At 42.0% G+C, this 21471-nt stretch overlaps 2 protein-coding genes across 13 annotated transcripts in view; one reads left to right on the top strand and one right to left on the bottom strand.

Annotated features, from left to right (window-relative positions):
- Nucleotides 1-2098, bottom strand: part of EVC (EvC ciliary complex subunit 1) — an 80903-nt gene extending 78805 nt beyond the window's left edge. For 6 of the 7 annotated variants that reach the window (XM_056337751.1, XM_056337797.1, XM_056337743.1 and 3 more), the window contains exon 1: nucleotides 1885-2098. In XM_056337751.1, the coding sequence (XP_056193726.1) occupies nucleotides 1885-2055 (171 nt within the window). In that variant the 5' untranslated portion in view covers nucleotides 2056-2098. Of the gene's footprint in view, nucleotides 1-1055; nucleotides 1171-1884 lie in introns of those variants that run through there. The other variant, XM_056337787.1, reaches the window with a different exon arrangement.
- A 155-nt stretch (nucleotides 2099-2253) lies between these two features.
- EVC2 (EvC ciliary complex subunit 2) overlaps nucleotides 2254-21471 on the top strand; it is an 80072-nt gene continuing 60854 nt past the window's right edge. For 5 of the 6 annotated variants that reach the window (XR_008821665.1, XM_056337718.1, XM_056337699.1 and 2 more), the window contains exons 1-6: nucleotides 2254-2418; nucleotides 5254-5308; nucleotides 12647-12807; nucleotides 13331-13396; nucleotides 18018-18204; nucleotides 20286-20395. Coding sequence is in view for 5 of the 6 variants with exons in the window: in XM_056337718.1 (XP_056193693.1) it covers nucleotides 2254-2418; nucleotides 5254-5308; nucleotides 12647-12807; nucleotides 13331-13396; nucleotides 18018-18204; nucleotides 20286-20395 (744 nt within the window). In the remaining variant the exon portion in view is untranslated. Of the gene's footprint in view, nucleotides 2419-5253; nucleotides 5309-12646; nucleotides 12808-13254; nucleotides 13397-18017; nucleotides 18205-20285; nucleotides 20396-21471 lie in introns of those variants that run through there. The other variant, XM_056337727.1, reaches the window with a different exon arrangement.

The raw sequence follows: 21471 nt of genomic DNA, 5'->3' as shown, positions 1-21471 counted from the left end.
AATGCTGCACTGCACCAGCCAACTCTCCCAGCTGAAACCAGGACACCCACAGATTCAGGCTGAGATCTATAGAATGGTAACTAACTGGGGCTGAGTGACAAACACTGGTGGCTTATTGCAATGCCTATGGCTGCTCTGGGCTCCAGGTACTTGCCCTGCTCCCACTGCAAGGATAACTCAGCTGCCTGGGAAGGAACATGGCATATTTAGGTAAACTGTCCCTGCTTTTACTTTGGATACAGAAGGTTGTAATACATGCAGTTCAGTACCTGGCTATACACACAATAGGCTTGCTCCATAGCATCAGTGGGTCTGACAGTATGAAGAAGGAACAGATACAAACAGCCTAAGGGTAGCCCTGTTGAATTTGGGAAATCAGAACCACAGCATACAACCTGCCCACCCTGCAACGTGCGCTGTATGCACCAGCTGGCAGTTTATTTTTCTTTCAAACTGAACGACTTTTACAGCAGCAGCATTGATTTTAATGGCATTTAAGCACCTAAATACAAATGAAGATCTGAGCCAGATAGAACTGACAGCTTCTATTCCCTATTGACATAAATGACATGAAGGATAAAATTGCACATAGCTGTATCTGAGTTGGTAGTGGCAGTACAATAAAGATCCCGACTATTAAGGCAGGGAAAATGAGCAATTGAACCAGAGAGGCTTGTACTTGCACAGGATGCACTGATCCAGCATTTGAAGTGCCACCATTACCAGGCTAAAGCACGGCTTCAAACAGAGTTTCAAACCTCCTACTTAAAAGCAGTTGGGAGCAAGAGGATTTTTCTCTTCTGTCATGTTTAATGACAATCAACGCTGGCAGATCCACAGATGCAGCAGAGCTCTTAAGAGCTGAAAAAAAGGAGCGGTTAAAAGCCAAGCCAAACCAGACCCCCACTGCAGGCAAGCAGAATGCTCCGCAGGGCTCCAAATTTCCCAGCTGTGCCAGCGCTGACAATTGCTACATCCAGTCAATCCAGCACGACTTGAGAATAAATGCGATGGGAGAAAGAGGCAGAAGTCGATAACAATTCTCAGAAAAATACCTGCTCAGTAGCAGTTTTGCAGCAACATGCTACCTCTGCAGTCCTCAAGTCCCAACAAACACCTCATGTAATAGAGACACGAACCATCCACCACAGTCCTTAAAAGAGCAAGGCATGCGTGTTATTAACAAATTCGCACGCTTTAGAAAACCCTGTTACTTTTGCATCAAACAAACTGCCAGATGTGTTCTGCCCCCTTTCTTTCTCAGGTGTGTACCCCCAGTGCAAAGTTACTGCTGTGGGCCAGTGCCAACACTTTGCTTGTGCCGTTTGTAAAACATGCTTTGGAAATGTCATAAAATACTTTGGAAATCGGATTGTTCTTACTGGTGTGGGATGGGAATTACCTCACGAAGTTTCTGCCAGCCGGGTTGATCTTGCCTGACCTCAAAAAAGGCTGCACAGCCCCGCACAAGAAGCCACGGCCACCAAAGGCAACACTCGCCTTAGACACAGGCCGGTCGGGCAATGCTCAAACACAGAGTACTTACACCGGCCTCTTTGCTGAGCCGGCTCGTTTGTTTCACTAAGTTTTTAAACGACGGGTGGAGTAAACCCCTTTCCAGCAGGGGTGTCAGGCCTTTCGGGACCCCTCACCCACCACCGCGCCCTGCCCGCGGTCAGTCACGGCCGGCCGCGCCGCTCACCCCGCGGCCCCGGCCCCGCTCAGGCAGCGCCGTGCAGCGGGCAGAGCCCAGCCGGCCGCACCTCCCGGGCCCGCCGCCCCCACGAACCGGCCCTGGCTCCTCCAAGGCGTTCACCCCGCGGCAGGCCCGAGCCCTCACCGCGGCGGAATGCCGGCTGCCAGCCCCCCGCCCGCCCCGCGTACCTCTCTCCGCCGGCGCGGCCCCAGCGCGCAGCGGCAGAGCAGGGCGGCGGCGGCGGCGCCTAGCAGCAGCCCCAGCAGGACGGCGGGGGCCAGCAGGGCGGGCAGCGCCTGCAGCGAGCGAGCCCAGAACTGCAGGCCCACCGCCCGCAGGCAGTCCCCGGCCGCCGCCATCGGGCCCAGCCCGGCCCGGCGAGAGGAGAGGAGTGGGGAGGTCCCGCTGCTCAGGGCCCCTCCGCCGCCCGCCCTCGCCGCGGTGGGAGGAGACCGATGGCGGATGGATGCGGCTGCTAAGGCCCGGCCTGGCTCGCTGGAAACGCCTGGAAAGTTTCCGCGGCGCCCTACGCGCCCGCGGAGGGGCCGCCCGCCGCCATGCGTGGGCTACTAGCCGGCCTGCTGCTGGCGCTGCTCCCCGGCGGGCCCCCCGCGCCCGCCCACGCCCTCGGAGCGGCCGGCCGGTGCGCCCGGGCTGGGGGCCGCCCCCCGCCGAGCCCCGCGGAGGGGCCCGGGGCGCCCTGCGGCCAGACGGCGGCTGGGGTAAGGCGGCGAGGCCGCGGGGCGCTGCGCCGCCGGCATGGCAGCCCCTCGGCGCAGCGGGCCCGGGGCGGTGGGTGGCGGGCACCGGGGAGGCCCTGGCCGAGGGCGCGGCGGCCCCAACGGCGGGGGTGGCTGCAGGAGCGGGGCCCCGGCACAGGGGCGGCCGCTCGCCCAGCGCTTGGGCTGGGGGCAGCGAAGAGCTGCCCGGGGTCGGCGTGGTGGGTACCGCAGCAAGGTGCCGCATGCCGACAGTGGCTCTGCTTCCCTGTTCTTCCAGAGCAGAGGCATTGGGTGGGTTTTTGTCTAGTCACGGCACCCTTGCCCATAGGTGTCAGCCCTCTATTCGGAGTGCAGCTAGCGGTTTAGGGTACGGCCTCTTGTTTTTCATTATTTCTCATCTAGGTGCACAGCTGTCAACCTGTCTCAAAATGTGTTGGCATCGCTTTCTGTTGCCCATGTGGAAAATACCTGTGACTGCATGGCGGGGAGAGGAAGGGAGTCACGAATGATGGTCAGTGGTGCCATTACAAAAAGTCTCATCAGCAGGAAGTAGTATTGCAAGAAAATGAAAATCAAAACCCCACCTCATTTTTCCACCAGAAAAATAAATTAACGTAAAACTTGGGAAAATGTCTGGTGGCAATATTAGTGCATTAAATTAACCACTTTTGAAGCACGATGTGAGTGCTGGCCCCTAGAACTGGCGCTCCTTGCTGCTGCTGGGCCCCTGGTGGTGCCCTTTGGTATTATGGACACACTGCAGTAGAGTGGAAGGATTGTGCTGAGTATCCAGACTATAATTCCCAGTGCAGACTACTTAGAACTGAATGTGAGATAAGGCAGAAGAAAAAACAAGCAGCGTTGTGTCATTTATAGCTGTCACAGACATACAAACACCGTAGATTTTTGTGCATGAGCTGTTGTAAGACCACAGACAAGTGAATGCCTGGAGTCTGTGGAAATCAGGAGACATTTATACACTGATTTCCTAGGAAGTAGGAAATAAAGCTTGTTAGCTAGCAAGCCACATTTTCTGTATGCCTTTGTGCACACTTAGACCACTGTCTACTTTTGTTACAGGCTGATTTACCAAGGAGCTGTTGACATTTGTGTTCTTACATATGCTGTTATAATGCATGAGTAATATTTGAGATTTATATTTATAAACAAGATTTATTTCAACATTTAACGTAATGGACCATCATATTGATGTTCTGTATTTTTGCCAGTGTTTTACACGGTGGCATTACATCCAGTTAGTGTACTGGTACACATTTCCTTAGTGGGGATAGGGCTCTAGACTGCTCTAAAAATATCTGGCAAAGGTTAATTCCCTTTTAACATGTGACTTCTATTGCTGCATATCCGTATGCATGTATGGAAATACATACACATATATATATATACACACACACACACATATATATATATATACATATATATATATATGCATCAGATAATTTTTTTTAAGTTTGCTACTGGAGTTTCCTGTTCTTATCCTTCTGAGCTCCTGAGGTGCTTCACTGCTATAAATTCATATGGATTGTTTAACCAATAAGAAGAAATTAATAGTGACTTTAGAGAGCTTTGGCATAACTCAGTTTGTGTACAAAAATTCTGGAGTGCAGAGAGGGCTGTACAATTAAGTGTTTGGAAATACCCAGCAGGGAAGAGCTCAGTGTCTGTGGTCTTGCAGAGCTGTGTTCAGGGGCTGCTCAGTGTGCTGCATGTTCCTGTTTGTGTTCGTTTTCTCTGTCCTTTCTTTCTCCTCCACAAGAGCCGCCTCCAATCCTGTATGTATTTGTTTCCAGAGCAGTGTCCGCTTAAACCCCAGGGGTCCTGGTGCATCCAAATTTGTGAGGCGGTTTGCATTTTCTGTTATTTTGAGGAAAGTGCCCTATCTGAAGTGACAACTATTTTCACACAAGGTTAACTAAACTTACAGCTCTAGCAATAACCAACGTGATGGCTTCCCTGAGCAGGCAATAAGAAAATTGCCCCTAACTTGCTGTACTGTAACAGTGGTGTTGACATAAGTCAGTACTTAACATTACTCACATGCAGTGCTTGGGAGCAAACAGAAACAGCAAGTGCCGGTCACGTCACTCAGCAGACTTGGAAGTGCTGTTAATCAGCCAACATTCCTAACTCTGTATTACCTCCTGCAAGGAAGCATTTTTATTAAATGAAAACTTGATTGTATGACCATTAGATCTTGATCAAAACACTGGGCTTTAACAATCCTTTGAAACACTGGTTTCTTTTGCTAATGTTTTAGAGCTGTGATTTCTCTATCAGTCTCTGCGGTCTGGGCACAGGCAGGAGGCTGTCAGATTGCCTCATAAGCTGCAGTTTTTAGCCTGTGGTCCCTTTGAAAGGCTCCATGTAATGCTCCGAAGGAAAAATTGAGCGTAATGACAGTAGACTTGATCATCCAGTATGGACACATTCCTGCTGACTCCTAGTGATTGGATTTTCCTGTGTCCTCAAATCTGACTTTGAAAATGGCAAAGAAAGATTATAAGAACAAACTAATAGCAAACCCTTCTGCTTCACTATTGCACAGATGCTCAGCCTGATAATACTAACTGTAAGTACAGTTTGAGCCCCAATTGTGCATAGCCATACTGGGAGACAGCTGAGCCTCATACTGCTCAACAAGCTGTGGGGGACCTCTGGAGCTCTGTTGTGTCTCTTCTGGTAGTAAATTTTGGGAAATGAGGCTTTGTGGAATAGGGTTCTCTCTAATTGTGAAGCATAAATTCAGTGCAAGAGTTCAGTATTAGGCATTTATGAAAACTTTTTTATAATTGCTCTTTTCTGTTTTAACTTTAGGTTATTAAAGATAATCTGTGGTTTCAAAATGAGATGGGATGTCTGGGAATGACAGGTATGTAACTGCTTTCTCTCTCTTTTCAGTGCCGTGGGAGCCCAGACTCCCAGGGTATGGGTGTGAAGGTGGGCAGGGGACTGGAGCTGTGCCCTCGTGGCCCAGTATCGTCAGTGGGACTCTTGGTCCAGAGCCACACAGCAGTTTTTGCTCAGAAGTTAAGAACAAGGGTGCTCTAGGCTCCCTAAACAGCTCATCTAGAATGGAGCCCCTGTGAGAAGACCTTAGTTCATACTCTGCTCTGAATAATTTTCAGAGGGAGCCCTTTTTCCTCGTTAAACATCGTGATGCAGGGGAGCACTTTCTGATGGCCAGTGTTCCCAGTGTTGTGGAAAACCCAGATTACTTAAAGGTGATCAAGACCTTGTTCCTTTTCAGAAGCTAACTTAACCACTATGCATTTACTAACACAGTTGCAATACCTACTCTTGAAGTATTTTCAAAGACCTCTACAATTACAATAACTAATATACTTTGTCCTGGACCAAGTTGTTAAAAGACTGGTAGATGTAGGGGATCTGGAAGTGTTTCTAGGATTTTTACAGAGGGTGTCAAGTATGCTGGTTGCTGATCTCAGATACGCTGAGCATCTCCAGTGGCAGTTGCCTAATCTGATCAAAATAGGGTACCCTGATACTCGGAGAACTCTCTTCTAGCTTGGAGGAGCTACATCTGAGGGGTGACTGCCACAGGCACTTTCTGTACATTTGAACAAATCACTTAGTTTCTCTGGGTCTCTGGTCTTTATTTTCTTTATATGTGTATAATAGTGTACTACTTTACTCAAGCTTAGTGGAGATGAATACCCTGAAAGGTTGCAGCGCATGAGGAGGGGCAATGCAGTGCTGGAAATAGACATGCTGCCCATGGCTGCACTTCCCCAAGAGATGATTTCATGACATGCATTTGCCAAGAAATTACATGCTCTGAAGCAGTCATCTAGTGAGATGACTCTTAATTTCTCTGCCCTGTGCCATGGGTAATTCACAAATGAGTTTATTAATTTAAATACGAAAGCAAATAATTAAAATTTGCTGAGCTTCCTGGCTTTTTACCTGTATTTATTCAGTATCAACTTTGCTGCTCACATCTTGCTTTCTGATGGGTTGCAAATTATTAATGTACCATCTGTTGAGAGAGGTATTGCATGTGGTTTTGTAGTCCAGAAGAACCTTCTGGCATTGAAGAAAAAGTGGGGCGATTGGAGGATTTTGACACGCAGTGTCTTTTTGTTACTGGTTGAAAATAGTGTGGCCAGCAGAACTAGGGAACCAGTTCCTTTGAACTTGGCACTGGTGAGAGCACACCTCCAATACTGTGTTCAGTTTTGGTCCCCTCACAACAAGAAAGACATTGAGGTGCTGTAATGTGTCCAGAGAAGGGCAGTGAAGCTGGGGAAGGGTCTAGAGAACAATTCTGATGAGGAGCAGCTGAGGGAACTGGGGTTGTTTAGCCTGGAGAAAAGGAGGCTCGGGGGAGACCTCATCGCTCTCTACAACTGCCTGAAAGAAGGTTGTAGCGAGGTGGATGTTGGTCTCTTTTTCCAAGTAACAAGCAATAGAATGAGATGAAATGGCCTCAAGTTGCGCCAGGGGAGGTTTAGTTTGGATATTAGGAAAAATTTATTCACCAAAAGGGTTATTAAGCATAAGAACAGGCTGCCCAGGGAAGTGGTGTCACCATCCCTGAGGGTGTGTAAAAGATGTATAGGTGAAGCACTTGGGGACATGGTTTAATGGTGGAGATGGCAGTGCTGGGTTTATGCTTGAACTCAATGATCTTAAAGGTCTTTTCCAACAAGAATGATTCTATGATTCTATGAAACTCTGGCTTTTTATTGGTAGGTAAACATATGTGTTAAATGAGGGGTTGCTACAAGCAATTAATTGTATGCTTGATTTTTTAATTGAGAATTGTCCCATATCAATAAACATGATTTTAAAACATACTTAAAGCTAAGTTTTTAGTGGTTTGCATAATCAAGGTACTAGACTCTAGTTCTTATCGAAGAAGTTCTCAAGGAAAACAGTGAGACAGGAACTTCTGCATACAACCTTTATCATTGAAAATGGCAATGTGCTGAAGTGAAATGATTTGTAACAGCACAGTGGACTCAGGGTTTCTGTTGGAAGCTTTTTGGAATTGTTTCTGGGTAAGATGAGAAAAAACAATCCCAGAATAACCCTGTGATTGGGAAGCACAATGGATTTTTAAGAACTATGTTTGAGTCTGCTCTGACTTACTCAAAGCAGGACTGGAAAGTAGATTTGCCTTGTCCTGTTGATGCCCATAGTTTCTTTGACTTTGTAACGAGAAAAGCTAATGGCAACATTCAAAACAGAAATACAGTAAATTACTACCCTTGCCTGTTCATTGTTGTGTGTAATTGAAAGGATTTCAAATTGGATCTTGTATCCTGGATGGTTTTCAGGACAGGGAATCATTCAGAACAACAACAACAAGAAAAATATAGCAAGCAAATATATTTAACTCTTTTCTTTCCTACTGAAATAGAGCAAAATTATTCAGAGCTTTGCTGATAAATTCTGGAGGAAAGCAAGTCAGACTGCAGGTGTAGGACTTGAAATATGCAGCCCTTGAGAGCTAAGAATTTGAATTACAGTCTTAGTGAAATTGTAATTTTTAATTCTGAACTTGACATTTCACAAACTTATCAGACTCTTTCATACTGTAATTTGGCACATTAGGATGTGCTATAAAGATACAGGGGCTTTAAGGACATAACAGAGTCTTTACTGCAAACCTATCGTAAGATTTTCCTAGTTTTGTATCATCCTAATTAATGCCATGGCCAAAAATAACCTTCACCTTAACTGCTATCAAGAAAAAGTAAGGCACTCTGTTGCTGTACCTACCCTTCTAATGGCCGTCCTTCTGTGCTACTAACCTGTTTGGGACTCGGCTCATTTAGTCCAGCGGTAAAGGCTTGTGCTTTAGCACTGAAGGTCCCTGTTGTTAGACAAAACTAATTTCTTAGCAAAAGGCAGTATTCTAACCACAAACAGAGGACAGTTTCTTAGACACCCATCCTTTCACCCCCAGCTCATATCAATGCAGACCCGCTGTTACCACAGTCTCCATGTGTTAAGTGCATTTTGTACCACATCAGATCCTCTCTGTATTTGCATACCCTGAGCAGGAAGCAAATGCAATGAAAGCTGGGAGTGGGGAGCTCTCCTTCCTAAGTGTATTATATGTGCCTTAAATGTGGCTGCTGGAGGTCCGAAAGAGCAAAAGATCATCACCCAAAGCAATAGTGCACAAAGCCGAGGAGTGGTTAATGACTACATCGGGAGAATAGCAAAGAAAATCGAACAGCATTAAATAGCAGGGACTGTTCTGATCAGTTGTGCATTTGTCACTTCATATTGTTGTGTCACTGTGCATAGTGGGGCTAAGTGAATGCTATGGTAACGTGAGTGGTAAAATATTACACCAATCTTCGGGCTGTTTCAGCCATAGTAATATTTATTTTCATGTTTTCATTTTGTAATTCAATACAAAGTTGACCTACCAGCACTAGTAGTTAAGCTAGGAATATGCAGTTGAAGACATGGTTCTGACATATCTTGTTTATATTTGGTTTATGGAGAATTAAATTGTGGGAGAACATTTTAGTAGCATGTTAATTCAAAGTAAGATAAAATATTTAACAACTTGATAATACATTGTAAAAATGTGGAGTGTTTAATTAAGGAAAACAAAAAAAAGGAGAAAGAAAATTTCATCTTAAAATGGTGATATTGTCTCACATCTCAAAAGAAAGTGAAATTACTGCCTTTCTTTGATGAACCGTTTCACTTGGCATCTTTACAGATGTTTGCAGGAAAGCCCCAGATTAAGCCTCATGCTCTGTTGGTTTGCTTGCTGGGAAATGTTTTGGCCTGAGGCATTGTACTCCAGGAGTGCCTGGTGGCAGCCTGGCAAGCCCAGCTGAGAGGGGACGGTTTGGGCTGTATGTCAAGCTGAAAGTGTTCCCCTGCTTTGCAAAATTTCCCTTTCAAAAAGGAGTGGGAATAGTTTCCATTTAGAAACTTATCGAAGAGAAGACCCCGCAGCTTTGATAATGTTTTTTTCTGAAAATAGAAAAATGGCAAAGATTGAAGCTGTAAGAAGAAAAGAGAGTGGAAGGAACAAGGAGACCGCAGAGTCAGAATTGGGATGCATCTCTGAAAGAGCACTGATAATGGTGCACTTGCACTTCTGAGCAGCAGGGTATCCAAAAGAAAGCTCAATGCTTGTTAATGAAAGGCCTCAGGAGTCAAGTATTAGTATTTTCCAACCTCAGATGAATCTATTTGTTAAAAAAACCACACCAATTTCAGAACGGAAATCTAGAATAGACATGAAAACAACAGAATGTGTTATGCCTGTACTGTCCTTTCTCAGATATTCAGCGTTCAGCTTTTCAAGCAATCATCAGCCATCTACAATCCATCTAGAACCTTATCTGAAAAGAGACAGCAGGTGAATTGATAAATACAATTATGTTGTCTTGATGTTAAGAGTATGCAGCAAATTATGTGGAAAAGCAGTTATGGTCTTGTAGGTCAGCTGGACTGAGTTGTATAATGTTCTAGTGACAGTTAAATATATGTGGATCAGGAAAAAGTTATTTTATTGAACTGACAGTCGATACTACAAAAAATCATGACATAGAAAAGTGCTGCTTTACTGGCAAGGGAAACCACAGTATTGTAAAACAGCCTATATTGTTGAAAATTAATAGGAAGGATGAGAAAAAATCTGGAGGAAGGCAGTAGTACATGTTGCTGTATGGACATGCATCACACTGATTGAATCTATTTATGCAAAACCTTCCACTGAGTGCTGGGAAGATACAAGTGAATTTGCAAAAGTACCCTTGTAATCATCATCAATGTTGAGGCTGCTTAACGTAATGTCAAGAACCTGCAAAATCCCCAACCTCCAATTACTGTTGATGGAGCAGCCATATAACATGCCTGGAGACTTCTGCTGGGAGCTGGGCACATTATCTCGGGACCGTAAGTCATGACAAAGCACAACTTGAAAACAGACTCATCTGTCTAATTACTAATCCAGAGATTTATTCAGAGTCAAAGAACGTGATCGGTTAATTAAATTTCTTACTGTGGACTTGATACTCTCCAGAGGCGAGTATCAGGATTCGCTGTCATGGAAAGTGCAGTTGTGTGTGCTGATGGAGGTGTCATGCTGCATAGGGCACAAGAACAAAAGGTATTTTATGAAGCCATTACCCCCTTCTTGTTGGCTGAGCTCACTTATCCCAAATACTGAAGGAAATGATAGCTAACTAAGAAGCACTTTCAAGGTAGTAGTTGCTCAGCCCAGCCCATACATATTGCCATTTTGACTTCTGACTCATAGCAAGCCCTACAAAGAAGCTCCATGTCTTCATTCAGGGTTTCTGTTTACTGTGAGGGAACGTGCATCACCTGTAGTCTGGCAAGAAAACAAAAAGGAGAATTGGTGCTCCACCTCCATAGGAATGGGATGGCAATTGCATTAATATATGAGACAGCGAATCTAAAATGAATCTTTTTCACTGTTTGGATATGTCTATACAAAACTGCAAAGAGGCTTGATTCAGTAGACAAAACAAAGGTTTAGAGCCATCGGAGGTGAGATGTAGTATGATACTCGAATCTGCTGGGGAATGCCAAAGCTGGGTGGGCTGAGATTGCTGGCTAGCAGGTCTGTACTGCTCTTGCAGTTCAGCACTGGTTCATCCTGAGTGATTTGGACTGTTGCTTAGTTTTGAAATAGAAGTATGCCAGGCATGACTGCTCTGAAAAAATTCCAACCCCAAAGATATGGTAATTATATATATTACTGTTCTCACCAAGTTTACCTTGTTATTTTTGTAGTCCCTAAATTACTCTGAGTCTGTTGCATTGGTCAACAGGGGTTTAAGTATTTAAGTAAAACTTGGTGAAGTGAATTAGAAGTGAATGTAAAATATAAACAACTGGCTTTTCCTAGCCCATACATCCACAATTTTGTCCAGTATAAACAACTCCCACATAAAAAGCATGCTATCCCAGTATGGGAAGACAGTGAAGCTCCCCAGGGTGCACGTGTCCATCTGGGTTCTGTAAGCAGCAGGACTGCATCTCATTCATTACGTTAACAGAAATCTTTTCAGTGATTCATGTGCATCAGCGCTCCAAGGCCCTTTATAGGACCTCCTTTAAGGGTCCGATTTTGATTGGTCTGTGCATGGCTTTGCTATTTACAGCTAACAGTATTTCTCTATATTGTTCTTCCAACAAAGCAGTGTCTTTTCAAAAAAATGCAGCTTCTCATATTAATGAGATTTCACTATCTTCAGATTTTCATATTTCATTAACATACAGGGATTTTTAAAATGAAAACTTGATAGAAAAGGGTCATTTGCCAGAAATCTTTGCTTTTCAATGAGAGTTTTTGTCCGTATGAATATATATAGTTAAAATATGGGATGTAAAAATGAGTAATAAATGAGAACTATTATGCAAAGAATGAAAGTATCTTCTTTAAATGTAGCCAACTATAATTTTGAAATTTTCATGACATTTTTTCTCTTCATTCAGCAGCTTTACCTTTTGACAGTTTGTTATATTAAATTACTGATTTTTAGTAGAAGCTCCTTTTTTTAATGTCATAGATGCTTTTACTTTAATAGATGAAAATTAATTGATTTCAAAACTCTTCTTGTAATTTTTGTGATATCATGGACTAATCTTTCATGAAAATATAAGCCTATAAGCTAGCATTTATATTGCTATTTACTAAATTGAGGAGCATTTGATTTGATGGCACTCCAGTTCAGCTGGAATGTAACTGAGACCCTTATTCAACTGAGAATTTGTTCTGAATACGTCTTGACATGGTTAGTGGTTAATTGGCAGACTGTATCTTTGAAGCAAAACATCCTTACCACTGAGGCTACTTACACCGTGGAGGGCTTCAATTATTTATGCTTTGCTGAAACTTTCTTTGTGTTGAAAATATTAACAGTTGATTTAAGGCTAAAATCTTTTAATTCATGCATTTGACACTTTACATTTAAATGGCAAGAAGTTTTCTGTGGGATCTATGTGAGTTCCCTAGGTAAAGAAATAGTTTTGTTCTAACTCCTGCTGGGTTTTGTGTGGCACATCCCATCTCTCTTTCCTGCCTGGCCTCATGTCTCAGGTGCCGATGTTGATGTTCATTGCTTTGAGGGAGAGCATGCTGGCTGCTGTGTGCACACAGAGCACCAGATCCGCACCAAGCGGCTGCTGCACAGGAGCCAGCTTTAGCTCTAACATAGATTGTTGCCTTGGTTTTCAGCAATGCCCTTACCTCTGGTCATTCAAGCAAGTGAAGCACCTCACCATCTCTTGACTTCTGCAGCCTCAGACGATCGGTGGAGCCATTCACTGTTTGCTTTGATACCCTCATGGACAAAGAAGATTTTGTTCAAACGAGAGTCTTCTGTTAACCACCAGCTGGTCAGTAAAAGATGGTTTGCAATTTGTAATATTTTCTGAGTATTGTAGCAATTACATCAAAAGTGAACGTTGCTGGGAATTTGCTACCCAATTAGTACATTTCTAGTTCTGTCTCAGTGACTATGTTCACTTGAGATGGCTTCAGCAACACCAACTAGTTGTGTGACTTCCAGAGAATTACTGTGACATACAGCTATCTGCTTTATAAATTCTGATAGACACTTAGTAATGCAATAGATCTATATAGTTTGATGAACTTTGTGCATTTTGCTAGAGAACTGTGATAGCCAAAAGGTGAATATATCAATGAACATACTAGTAATTGCTTGTGGGAATAGTAGTTCGTATAAATTTGGACTAGAAAGAAAGATTAACTATTAGGATAACAAAGCTTTTAAATTAGGTGGTGATTAATACCTCTATTTTTTTTCTTATTTCATTATTTAGATAATTTAACTTCTGCTGCAGTTTCTGCATTATGATATTTTCATACACTATGTAGACTTTTCCCCTTCCTCCACAGCCTGAAGATACGGCCAATATGTCGGTGTCTTCTGGATTTGGAATAACCCTTCAGAAATGTGGTGTGGTAAGTTTTCTTACAGTTGTGTTGTTAATTTGGTAGAAGTTTGTACCCAAATGTCCTCTAAAAAGTGGGAATAGAACTGTGCCCATGCAGAGTGTTTTGGAGAACATCCATTTTGATGTTAAGATGGTCGCACCCTCCATAAGAGGCACAGTTTTGCAATGTGAATTCAAAACTGAAGGGAATCGGTGAAATCTTCTCTCAGACTCCTGGGGGATATTGGAATGTGGTCGAAGTAAATGCCTCATTGTGAGAATTCCTAAAACTATAAATGGGCAAAGCCCAGTGAACTCTAGGACAAGGGTGGGTAGAGATAGAGACAAGCTTCTTTAGAGGATGAGATAAGCCACCTGAGATACTCTCCTGGCTCAACCACGGATGCCTCACCTGTGTCAAGTATGGACTCCTTTCGAAGGGTGGGGCACTGAGCCTTGTGATGCCAGTGTGTCTTTGGGCATGCTACCACACAGCCTTAGAAGAGTCAGTCTGTCATAGTCTGCATATTTGGTGGGGCTCAGCTACAGCACGATATTAATGAAAAAAAGGTTTCATTTAACTTTGCAAAATACTTATGAGGAGCAAAGACCTCCATACTATAAGGAAATTCTAAACCTTCCATTTTATTTTTACTTTATGTGGCATAGGTTGATAGATTTGTCTAGACTGTTATTTTTTCCTTTCCTTTTTTTTCCCATTTTTGCTTTTTGTTTTTTACACTGGATGAAGCAAGTGTGAGTTTTTGTAATTAAGAGACAGTTCGTCTTATTGATCCCTTGGATAGAGAAAGCTCATCCAACTTTAAGACAAATCTGAATTCAGCCACTGAAATGCTGCATGTGAGGGTAGAGGATTCAGTAACCAGTAAAGAAGAGGTGACATTATAACCTGCACAGGATAATTTGCATAGAGAAGAATGAATATGCATAACATCTCACAGTACTAATTACCTATAATGTTGTTATTGAAATGGCGGCATATCATTATTAATGAGGCTGAATAGTGAGCATTTCAGACATAAGAAGCAGTAACGCAGACTATTCTGCATTTATGGCTGCAGATTCACAATTTTTATACCAGAGCCTCTTAGAAAAGAGTTTGAGACAGTTACATGTTGTTTTTTTCTGTTTTTCATAGCATAGCCTCACGCAGGCTCATTAAAAATCGTGAAATCCTGCTTTACAAGATCAGAGTTAATCTGTTGTAGATGCTAGGATTATCAGAAAATAATTTTGCGGTGCTACTAGTTACAAATTACTGGAAACTATGCAGTTGTATGTGATTGTCTTCCACTTTCAAATGCAGCTCACATTTTATTTTCCTCTGCTTGCCTTGTCATCTACTTCAATCCTAATTTGTCTGAACAGATGCTTTCCTGCTAAGAGACAGACTGGCCATATGGTGGTCTTCAGCTGTTTTAAATAGAAAAAAGTGAATTTTGCACCTTTTTCTTCTCCTACCACGAGTGGCTCTTCAGAGCATGGAGATGACATATGTTTACTTCTCAGAGTCAAGATTTTTCCTGCACCTTATCGCAGAAATACCCTTCTTGAAACTGGGGTGTTTACATTTTACTTATGCTTTCAGCACCCGGTCCATACCTTCTCTTCAGATTGAAAGTGTGCTCCTGTAAGAGTTTCATTCCTCAATATGATGTGAACTTTTCTGTAATAGTATTTCATAATGACAATAATCTTTAACAGAGCTGAAGCAGATCTTTAAATTTATCTGTTTTGCTTTTAAGACATTTACCTCTCATTTCTCAATGTCTTAAGCTTTCTTACATTGCAATATATAATTCCATGAGCCTTTTTTTTTCCTGCTTTCCTGTTTCTAGTTCTAACTTATCCCCAAAGATCCTCAGTTCCTTTCACTTCCTTGACAATTCCTTCCTCTTCTCTTTTCTCCTAGCATGTCCTTGCTTTTGCTCTGGTTCTTTCACTCCAGTCTCCCAGGTACCTGAAGTGACATCGCTAGCAGGGGGTGCTGACACACACAGTGTGCTTCAGCAGCAGAAAGAAAATGAAATATGCACTTATGCATCATCAGGGGCTGCCATTGGTTTTGGTTCCTGTAGGTGGTTGGCTGCATCATCAGCTGCTTCAAAGAAAAAACATCTTCAAGCAAATTAGAGTAGCAACTTAAAGGAGGTATCTGGTGGCTGCTGATCCCAATTGCAGCGGTGAATGGAGGAGGCTCTTTCTAGGAGATGTCAAACCCAAGAGCTTCCTTACTGCTTGATTCTAATCTGCTGCTTTCTCTGGTGCTATCAGGAAAAAAATCCAGATTCTTTCAACCCCTTCACAATTTAGCTTAAAACTGCCTGCCACTCAAAAATAAGAAATGAAAAACATGTATTTAATATTAATCAGAAATGTAACAGGTGCAGCCTTTTGGCCGCCTGAGGAAGATTGTGGTAGGAGATAGGTGGTATGGTTGGGATACCTCTGAAGTGTTTCTTTGTTTAGTCACTGAATAAGAATTTTATTAAATGAAACAAAATGAAAAGAAAGCGCAACGCTGGTTGGAGAAAGAGAATGAACAGTGTTGGAGTGTGCATTAAACCTTCTGACCAGGGGATGGAGAGAACTAATGCTGCCATATTCTACCATCTGCTTGTGAATACACACATGCTACTTTCTCTGCCTATTTTATTGTAGGAATTTATCTAAATTACTATTTACATCCCCTGTCCTCAAATGTAAAGCAATATATCTCTGCCTTATTAGAAGCACAGGAAGAGACCCTGAAATCCTCACTTTTTGCCTTCATCCCACAGAAGAGCAAGGGAAAGGTACGGGGAAATGAAGGGAGGAAAAAGTTTTTCTATTTCCCCCGTTTCCCCAGCTCTCACTTTTACTTGTGCATACATATTTGTCTGCACAAGCCCATCCACACTTACTGTGAGCGTAATACGATGTTAACAACTCGTGCTGTTTGAACCTTGAATCTTCAGGGTGTGCTTTCTTGGTTTGGATTTTCTTTGTGTGGCGCTGAGGGTTTTTTTCCTGTTTCATCTTGTTTGTGATTTTTAGAGGAAGTTTCTAGCTTTTGTGACTGCACAGGAAAGGTTGAAAGGCATGTTGACTGCATCATGCCAGTTCAGAAACCAGCAGAGAGAAAATCTGCCCAAAATATATCACATTTTTAATATTTGGTGATTTTAAGTCTCATAAATGTTGGCGTATAATTCATGATAAACGAACATATAAAATTGGTAATGCTTTCCTCACAAATATGATTAAGCCTATTTTTATACATGCTGACAATTATTTGCAGAATCTAGTTAGTACAGTAAGTATTATTTGGGCTTTTTCCTCCATAAGATTTGTTTAATACAGTTGAGGTTGAACTTGCTGTAATGAGTTAAAAAAATTTAGTGTAGCATACCCAGGAAAGTTAGTTATGTAAACAGATTTATTCACATGTACTTTGATTATTGTCACTTAAATAGAAAAATGCAAACTAAGCAATAATGTCAATAAACTGCTTCTTTTCCTCAATACAGAAGAGATCAAAACCCTATATTTTTCTATACTAAATTAGTATGAAATGCAGAGATCAATGGTGCACAATGAAATCATAACTACATATGTTGAACCCTGTGGCTGCCATGAATTCTGGTCTCATTTCTGAAGTCTATCACAATGCATATTTTTATAACTCATTTCTGTGGGGGCTGCTGTATTATTTATGCCTGGTGTCCAGAAACAGAGTACATTTCCTAAAAAGGAGGAAAAAAGAAAGGTTCAGCCTGAATTGTGCTTTGGTCAGTTAAATAAGTGTGAATTTGGTGTCGTTATTAGAAGTCTGATATTCTGTCATGGCTATACTACAGGCCAGCATATTACAGACCTGGTAAAATTTTTAGACAATTATGGTTTGATGTGAGTTTTAGGGGAAGGCAGCTGGAAGATGAGACATCAGTAAGCAACTCTGTGCTCCAGATAATTTCATTTAGAGGGCTAATTACTCAATAAGGGTTAATGCCCTAATGGAATAAATCAAATCACATGAGTGTGCTTTGCTAGAGATTGATGATTAGCTTATGAACTTCACCACTAACTGGAAGCAGAACCCTGAGCTCTAAGTCCGTTGGTGGCTCCATGAGCTCTCCCGTGGAAAGGGCAAATCAAAGCAGCTGGCACTCTTTAGAGAATATCATTGCTGTGAAAAAAAGGGAAATTGAGACCAAAACTGCTTGGAGAGAATGGATTTGCAGTGAGTGCAGCTTGCAAAAGAAACATCCTCATGGTACAGAAGTTCAACGTTAAGAATTTTGTAGACTCTGGTTACAAACTTATGATCCAGTTCTGTGTTTTATGCAGTATTATGGGGATATTCAGATTCTTGTTTTCACTTCTGGTTCTGCATGGGCGGGGTTTCTACCTTCTGGCTTTCTGTCCCTTTGTCTCCAAGCAATAGCTTGGGATACCAAAGATTAGAATCTCCTTGGGAGTTTGAGCTCAAACTGAGTGTAGTGCCATTTGTGGGTCACTTAGAATGCCCTCAGAATGTAAGTGTACACATATAATGAACTTTTATTAGTAATCAAGTCTATGACTTTTGTTGTTAAGATGCACATACAGACATTTTGCACCATTAATACTAATATTTCTGTTTTCAGGTGGATGTTGAACATGACCCTCAAATTGCATACATTACACTTCTGATTAATAACACCAACATGCTGCTTTCAGCAAACATTACAGATCTTATCCTGCTGGACAATATAACTGGTCTACATGTTCAAAAAAACAGCGGTAATAAGACCACAGATGGCATACACATTTACAGGAAAAGATTCTTGCAAGGTAACAAAATCTGCAGGGAAGTACCCCTGATTACACATGTGGAAAAGCATCAGTTCAAATTATGATATTTATTTATTGATTGTTTGTGATGGTGTAAATTCTCTGATTATCAGTTAATACAGGTGAAAAACTCTGGAAAAGGTTTTGTGCTGCAGTTTACAATTCTATTAATTCACATTTTGACTCCCACCTTTGAACTGCTTCTGATCTCCCTGGCACAGAAGCGAGCCCCTGTACTCTGTAAAAGTTGCTGCCATCAAAATGGAAGACAATCTTTCATGATAATATTTGTTCATTTTGGATTTCTTCAAAAGCTGCTGCACATGTCATTTTAATTGTATGTGGTGAGCCTTCCTCCTTCAGCCAAGCATGGCTGATTGCCTTCCTGAGGTATTGAAATGCATTGAAATTGCAAAGGGCCATGCAAGCAGGCAAGATGATTCAGCAGAAATAAGGCAGCTCTTCTCAGTAGATGTTCTCCCCAAACTAAGAAAATTATAAAATCAAAGCAAGTAATACAGAGAGAAACCAGTTCCACGCTTGGAGTCAGTGTGTTCCTTTGGTAGCAGTTGGATCATTGCACATTCATAAAATTTTACCTTTCTTGATATTGCATGCCTTTTTTTTGTAATCAGAAGCACATAGAAAATCAGCAGCTTGCTTTTGAGAGTCATAGTTCTTTGGAGCTTCAGAAGTGTTCAGTGATACCTGTTTATTGTTCAAGTATCTAGGGTTGTGATAGTGTTTTACTGGTGAAAGATTTTCAAATTGGAAAAGGAAATAGAAGACCTGGGGCTACTGTCTGATTGTAAATGGATAGCCAGACTCTATTTCTAACAATGTAGTGTGAGTAGTGGTGCTGATTACAGGGCAGGTGTTTTTTTAAAAGTGACAAAGAACTGCTGGCTCTCAAGAGGTTCCTAAGAAAGAATAATCCCTCAGAAAAAATAGAAAAAAGACTTGCAGAGCTGATCTAATAAACCAAGTTGGAAATTTAATTTATTTATAACTGCTGCAACTGGAACTGAAGCTGGCTTTTCCAGCCCATATATGTTGCATGAATCGGCATGAAAAATACTGAAGTGGTAGAAAATCCAGCAGAACAGATTTCTTCATAGTTTGAGGTTTGGTCATTACTATGTCAGTCCTAGACTCAGCCTGTACCTTGCCACTAGGGCTGGTGGGAAGGTCTATGCCTACACTGGCCTGTGTACTGTCATGCTGCATGTTACCCATAATAATTTTTCAGTGCTGCAGTGCACTGTGAATCAAAAGTCAGCTGAAATCTCAGCCATATTTCTCTTTGGTTTCAATGGGAGGAGAACCAGTCAGTTAGTGGTTACAATGAAGGCTGTCCATTTTATAAAAAAAAGTTATTTTAAAATATCTCATATTGAGTTTTAGTATCAGGCAAAACATGATGTTTTCAGTAGCTTGAGGCATGATTTAATACAGTTTCCAGATCCTGGGGCAAATTTGCTTGAGTTCTTTCAGGCAGCAGGTACAAAGGATGTTGCTGGGCTCATGTTGCCAGGAGCTGTCTGGATGTGGGACATCTGCTGTGTCAGAAAGGAGAAGCTCCAGTGCTGTCCCAAGCCTTCCCCAGGTATCTTTGAGAAATTTCCCTGGGACAGAGCAAATCTATCCATATCCTTTCTCTCTGTACTGTGCAGGTACGCTCTGGCTGCCTCTGCTGAATTCCCTTGAAGTCAGTGTTGTGAGTTTACTGCAGCTTGGTTCCTAGGAGAGTACTTTTGCTGGTGAGGAAGCACAGTCTAAAGGGGAATCTAAAAAGCTTCTCAGATGTTTTATTCATATTGAACTTGCTTTTCAAATTTTGTAAACATCTGTAAGTGCAGCTGAGCTCAGCTGGGTGCTCAGCTCTTTAGAGATTCACACCCAGTCGTCTTGTGTAAAAAAAGATGTGCAGCTGTACTGGTTCTTTTCAGGTCAGTGTAGCTATGGTTCTGTTTAAGAAAATGCAGACACAATTACTTGGAGGCTACTATTGCACTGACAGATGTACCTCACCTGCTTAATCTACACAGTTGGGGATGTGTGTGTTTGTTCTGTTTTAACAGGTGGAGAACACTTTGCAATCAACTACTCTGCATTTCTTGATGCAAAAGAAATGTGGGATGGCAGAGTCTTGACACTGCCTGTGAAGCTAACTTTCAGGAGTTCATCACAGGTATTCCCTTTACAATTTTATTTCACTCTTCAGTCTTTGTAAAAAAAGAAAAAAAAAAAGTCTCTGAGGTGGTTCTTGTCTGTCTAAGCAATGAGGTCTGCATGTAATGAAATGAAGTTCTTAGGCTGTATGGTTATCATGAATTTATACATAGGTGAGTTACTCTTCATAGGTTAGGAAGTCCTAGACCTCGTTAAATAGGTGGAGTATGTTTGTGCATTGTCCTGTAGCTTTTCACTCTACTTTTTGTATTTCTCTCCAGTTTATCTGTGTATCCTGGAAATAATCATGTTCCACGTACTTATGTGTGTGTTCCTGTAGTCTGTGAGAGGTTGAAAGTTTTGCCATGTTTTTATCAGAAAGTAATCTTTTAACCAAAAAAGACGTTACAGCAAAATAAAACCTCCTTGCTCATAAGGAAGACACTTTTTAGTATGAGAATTGTGAAGCTCTGAAGGAGGTTTTTCAGAAAAGCTGAGTAATCTCCATCCTTGCTGATTTTTGAGAATTCAGTTGCACCAGGCTCCAAGACAACTGACATAACGCTAGAGTTAGGCCAGCGCTGAGTAGGAGGCAGGACAGGTGGTTTCTTCCAAAGGAAAATTTTCTGATTCTTAAATATGGCTCGAGATTTTTTCTGTGGTTTTCTTAATTGCAGGTAATTAGAACCTGCAGATGTGTTTTCATTTCAACTGCTGTATCTGCTTTGTTTTAGAGGAAAAAATGCTCAATGTGTATGAGAGTGGTACTACAGCAATAGAGACCAAGCAAAAACCAGGGAATTGTAAGAGTAGAGGCATGTACACTGACTGTGGCTCCTGTCCTGTGCGTGTTTAGTCAACCTAGATTTTATCAGCACAGGAAAATGTACTTCTGTGAGCACCGGAATATGCCTCTCTGTATTAGAAGGGAAACATACCTCACAGAGCAGTTGCTTCCATGTTTGTCAGTTACCACTAAATGCACTGTATTTTCTTGTCAGATTTATTTCATCTTTAAGCTTAATAAGAAGTATATCTTATCTTCTAAGGAGAGGCTTTTCTAGACTCTGGGCTGTTTGCCAGTGGATTCTGCTA

This window comes from Falco biarmicus, chromosome 1 (assembly GCF_023638135.1).
Source record: "Falco biarmicus isolate bFalBia1 chromosome 1, bFalBia1.pri, whole genome shotgun sequence".
Taxonomy (NCBI): domain Eukaryota; kingdom Metazoa; phylum Chordata; class Aves; order Falconiformes; family Falconidae; genus Falco; species Falco biarmicus.
This window is presented reverse-complemented; position numbering and strand designations above follow the sequence as displayed.